The sequence below is a fragment of the Rhipicephalus microplus genome, unplaced genomic scaffold, assembly GCF_043290135.1.
Source record: "Rhipicephalus microplus isolate Deutch F79 unplaced genomic scaffold, USDA_Rmic scaffold_14, whole genome shotgun sequence".
NCBI lineage: Eukaryota > Metazoa > Arthropoda > Arachnida > Ixodida > Ixodidae > Rhipicephalus > Rhipicephalus microplus.
Genome location: NW_027464587.1, coordinates 4,409,494 through 4,415,101, shown reverse-complemented (window position 1 = coordinate 4,415,101; position 5,608 = coordinate 4,409,494). Strand labels below are relative to the sequence as shown.

Sequence of the window (5,608 nt, the reverse complement as noted above, 5' to 3'; positions counted from 1 at the left end):
CTCGCTGAACGTGCGTCTACACGCATATGTCGAACATCCATTCTTGTCCTCCACACACTATGCATGCAAAGCAACATTAACATGTCACTCGGCACTTCCCCTGCAGCTGCACACGGAAGAAAACGGATTCCAAAAGCGTTGATAGGTAGTTCTTTTTTTATAGTCCGTTGTAGTACGTCCCACAAGAACACAGCATCATGGCAGTCGAGAAAGATATGATTTATCGTTTCTGGTTTGCCGCAGATTAGACAGTTGACGGACCACGGTACAAAAAGCCCTTTACTTTTTAGCCATGGCAGTACAGGGAGAGTGCCGGTATGCACTTGAAAGAAGAATGTTTTGACAGAGGGTCTGACCGGCATTCTCTTAACACGTTTAAACACGTCACGCTCAGAACCTAGCCTGCACGAAGCTCGGTAGACGGGCACTGGCAGGAACACATCAAGAAGGTCACGATACAGTTTCTTTTTAGTCACGTCGGACAGGTATTCGTACGAAAATCTTTCCTTGAGCAGGCGTGTAGCTGTAACTACTTCTCGCAAATAAGGACTGAGTGGTCCAGCTTCGAAGGAAAAAGATGACACGACGAAATCAGATAAGGGGGTCTGCAGTCTTGCTTGGATCACAGTTCTCAAGAAATTGTCAGTTTGATCTCGAGCGAACATGAATCTGCTCACCAACTGCTTAAAAAACAAATGCAAAAGCCCCAGACCACCGTATTTTACCCTATGAAATAAATTGCACCGGCTCGTGCGCTCCCACTGCGACCCCCATATAAAGGTCGCGAATACTCGGTGCATTTTCTGGACCGAAGTGCGGGTCATGGTTAACACTTGTAATACATAAAACACTTTTGCAATCAGAAATACATTGCACACGGACGCTTTTGCAAACATTGATAAATTGCGACCTCCCCACTTATCAGTACAATTTTTAATGCGTTGACGTTCCTCAGACCAATACTCCGTAGCATTGCGGTAGTGATCCAAAGGCACACCGAGGTACTTTCCGGGCATGATTTTCCAATTCATGTTACAGTAAACTTCGGGTGTGCTTTGCCACTGGCCATGCCAAACGCCTAGACATTTTGGCCAACTAATTGCGCTGCCCGTTGCTGCACAGAATTCCCTAGCTATTCGTACAACTTCTTGCACACTTTCTTTGTCACTGCAAAACACTGCGACGTCATCAGCATAGGCTAAAATTCTAATTCCACTGGTCAGAAACGTATACCCTCTTATACTTGGTGATGCAAGTATTCGTAAACAGAAGGGCTCTAAGTAAAGCGCGAAAAGGAGTGGCGACAAGGCACAACCTTGCTTCACGCTCGAGCGCACAGGAATTGAAGCACTTACTTCTTTGTTGATTACTAAATTAGCCCTGCAGTCATGATACACCATTCTAACGCCTTCTGTAATGACAGTTCCTACATTCACATGTTCCAGCAATAAAAACAAAATTTCATGTACGACTTTATCGAACGCTTTGTGCAGGTCTAGCTGAATCATGGCCACGCGGTCATTATTTGCATCACAGCATTCTAGAATACTTCTGGTTACGTGTATATTTGTGAATATGGTTCTGCCCTTAATCCCACATGTCTGATGCGGGCCGACAAGGGATGTGACAACACTTTGGAGCCGTCTTGCTAGGACCTTCGTGTATATTTTATAGTCAGTGTTGCTCAAACTGATAGGTCGGTAGGATTCCACTGAAAGTAGCTTTGCGGGGTCATCAGTTTTGGGGATTAATACTACGTGTGCTGTCCTAAATGAATGAGGTGTTTGCTGCTTGTCGTAGCATTCTCTGATCACTCGGTGTAATGCCAGTGCCATTTCTGTCTTAAAAAATTTGTATATGGCAGCACCAAGCCCATCCGGCCCTGGTGACTTGCCGTTACCCAGGTTATCTATAGCTGATTCAATTTCTGCCACAGTGATTTCTACTTCCAGTAGCTCCCGCTCAGAGTCTTCCAATCTCGGCATAAGGGTCAGAAAGTCCTCTTTGAATCGTTCGGGGTCATTGATTGTATGGCTAAGGAGTTGCGTATAAAACTCGACAAAGGCGTGCTTTATCTGTTCGCGGTCCCGGGTAATGTAATTGCGGTATCGAATTTCATTTATCTCTTTGTTTGCTGCATGTTTCTTTTCTTCACTGAGCACCCGCTTAGTGGGCGTTTCACCCATCCACAGCCGTTCAGTGCGAGCCCTTATCATTGCTCCGCGGTACTTTTCGTCGTCGATGAATTCGAGCTTTGCTTTCGCCTCCTTTATTTCTTTCTTAAATTTTCCCGGCACTTCATTTTCTACGCTTAACATGTAGTCTAGTTCGCTTTGTAACTGCCTCTCTTGTTGCCTTTCCCGATTACGTAATACACAGGCTCTTTCAATCGCTATCATCTTTATATCACACTTCATTTGCTCCCACACAGCTATGAAGTTATTGGTCTCCAAACGAAGAGCATTTGAAAGACATTCTTTGGTTTTTGTGACAAATATTTCATCTTGCAGCAGCTTTTCATTAAATTTCCATAGAAACCAATTAAACTTCGCAGCCTTACGTTTTTCACCAATGTTGACCTTGACCAGACAATGATCACTAAAACTAAGATGTTGAATTTGATAAGATGAGCATAGTGGCACCAACTTTGCCGACAAATATATTCTGTCTAACCTCGCGTGCGAATGACCTTGAAAGTGCGTATATCCTACTTCACCCTCTCGCGTCATTACATAACCGACATCTTCCAGCCCTGTCTCGTTCACTATTTTATTCAACAGCTCAGCGCTTCTATCGCGCACATTGAAGCTCGTTGTCTTATCCTCAGCTCTACAGACACAATTGAAGTCCCCTAGAACCACAACATTTCTTTCCGTTTTCAAGAATCCTTCAATCGCTCTGAAAAAAAATTCCCGTTCGTGCGATCTATTCGGTGCATAAACACACACAACGCGCCAAGGCATTCCAGAAACACTGAAGTCGCACACAACCAGCCTACCGCTATCGCAGGTAGACACATTTTCAACAACCGCGATACTACTACGTATGAAAACGACACAGCCTCCTGACCGCCCAACAGCATGACAAACGCAGACATTGTACCTAGAGCGAAAAACTTGAACCATTTGCTCCGTTTGTTCTTCACTTTCCATTTTAGTTTCTTGTACAGCCAGGAGGTCTATGTCGTTTTCTAACAAAATGCGACTAATCTGGCATTGTCTCCTGCGCGAACACAGGCCTCTTGAGTTCAACGTCGCGATGCAAATACCAGTTTTAAAGTTAGTCGCCATTTCTTGAAGGTTGTTTCGTCAGGTGTCATACTCACGTCGCAACAGTGGTTGCGTGTGCTCAGCGTAGAAAGCCTCGGAACGTCTCCTCCGCTACGGCGGGGCCGACGTTTGAGTGCCCCTACGGTCAGGAGACAGGTTTGGTCGTGGTTTAAAGGTAGGCCGACGACCAGTCGCCGTCTTTGTTGGAGGTTCATTGATGGCCGACGTGTCAACATTTCCGGTACGGTCAGGTGTTTCACGAGCTCGCTTAAAAGCGATAGCACCGGCCTTGGTCATCTCGGCGTCCGTTGCTTCCGGGCCGCCCTCTCGCGCAGCTGAAGATGACTTGCTCGCTGCTGTAGCGTCGTTCTCTACTGCTGCCGTGTCTAAATTCGTTCCTGGCGCACCAGAGTGCTTGTCGCCTTTATTGGTAGATTCCAGTGCGGCCCCAGAAGACTGTTCAGGGGGCGTGGCAGGGCCTTCCGTATAACCGTCTTCCCTGCTCGCTTCTTCGGCATCCACGGCATCCATCAGGTGTTCAGACACTTCGTCTGTTTGGCCTGGGCCCGCAATGCTGGCGTACGACCTCACACAGTGGGCGTCATCGTGGCCATAGCGACGACAGACCCCACAGCGCGGCACGCGGCAATCCCGTCGAATGTGTCCGATAGCCCGGCATCGGAGGCATAGCGGTGCTCTGCCAGGAATTACGACGAGCGCCATATCCTCCGCAACTCGCAGTTGGTGTGGCAGGTCGTCCACGGACACGCCCGCGTGTAGCCTCAGCGTGACCGACCGCGTGGTTGAACCTTTATCATTGCAACCCTGCACCTTCCATTTATCTCTGCTTATCTCGGTCACTTTTCCGTAGGGCGTTAAGGCGACTCGCACAGCCTCGTCCGGCACGCCATGAAGAAGCCAGTACAACTTCAGCCGCACACCTCGATCACGGGGGTCAACCACCATACAGCGATGGTCCTTTAGATCAAAAGACTCCGCCGCCAGCATCTTCTTTTTACCCTCATCATCCTTGAACGTCACTGCCCATACATGATTCATTTGGTATGCCCCTAGGGCAACCACTTCCGGCAGCAGCGAAAGACGAGCAAGGCTGTCTCGGACATGCTCAACTCGATATGGCCTGGCTTTCAAGTTTCCGTGCAAAAAAACCGTGTGCAAAACGGAATCACCTGAAGGCAGCTGAGGCAGAACAACCTGGAAATCTTCGCCTGGCTTTTCGGTACACCTGATACCGCGGCCCACACGGGCCGCTGAAACCGCCCCTACGCGGGAGCACATGATAAACACGTCCGTTCACTGTCGTGGCCGGAAGTGGAATCCTTGCGCCACGGAGACAGTCGTGCTCCACTCTCACCACCATCAGAACATATCTTCAAAGCTATCAGCCCACAGAAAAAAAAGCGCCGCACCACCAGAGGGTGGGCTCGAACCTCTAACCTTTCGGTTAACAGCCGATCGCGCTAGCCAATTGCGCAACGGAGACAGTCGTGCTCCAATCTCACCACCGTCAGATCATACCTTCAAAGCTATCAGCGCAATGAAAAAAGCAACACACCCCTCCCGGCAGAGCTCGAAACCCCAACCTTTCGGTTAACAGCCGATCGCGCTAGCTCATTGCGCCACGGAGACAGTCTTGCTCCCCACTCACCACCATCAGAACATATCTTCAAAGCTATCAGCCCAAAGAAAAAAAATCGCCGCACCACCACCGGGTGGGCTCGAACCTCCAACCTTTTGGTTAACAGCCGATCGCGCTAGCCAATTGCGCCACGGAGACAGTTCTGCTACACTCTCACCACCATCAGAACATAACTTCAAAGCTATCAGGCCAAAGATAAAAAGCACCGCACCACCACCGGGTGTGCTCGAACCTCCAACCTTTCGGTTAACAGCCGATCGCGCTAGCCAATTGCGCCACGGAGACAGTCGTGCTCCACTCTCACCACCATCAGAACATATCTTCAAAGCTATCAGCCCACAGAAAAAAAAGCGCCGCACCACCACAGGGTGGGCTCGAACCTCCAAACTTTCGGTTAACAGCCGATCGCGCTAGCCAATTGCGCCACGGAGACAGTCGTGCTCCAATCTCACCACCGTCAGATCATACCTTCAAAGCTATCAGCGCAATGAAAAAAGCAACACACCCCTCCCGGCAGAGCTCGAAACTCCAACCTTTCGGTTAACAGCCGATCGCGCTAGCCCATTGCGCCACGGAGACAGTCTTGCTCCCCACTCACCACCATCAGAACATATCTTCAAAGCTATCAGCCCAAAGAAAAAAAATCGCCGCACCACCACCGGGTGGGCTCGAACCTCCA

The 5,608-nt window shown here is 49.2% G+C and overlaps 1 protein-coding gene across 1 annotated transcript; it reads right to left on the bottom strand.

Annotated features, from left to right (window-relative positions):
* Positions 1–2,864: 2,864 nt before the first annotated feature.
* On the bottom strand, positions 2,865–4,586 carry LOC119182539 (uncharacterized). The gene has a single exon (XM_037433401.2). It carries the CDS (start codon positions 4,566–4,568, stop codon positions 3,381–3,383), a length of 1,188 nt encoding a protein of 395 aa, XP_037289298.1. The 5' UTR covers positions 4,569–4,586; the 3' UTR covers positions 2,865–3,380.
* Positions 4,587–5,608: the final 1,022 nt, after the last annotated feature.

Coding starts and splice junctions, on each gene's coding strand:
- LOC119182539 (XM_037433401.2), bottom strand. CDS start 4,568: ATGTGCTCCCGCGTAGGGGCGGTTTCAGCGGCCCGTGTGGGCCGCGGT.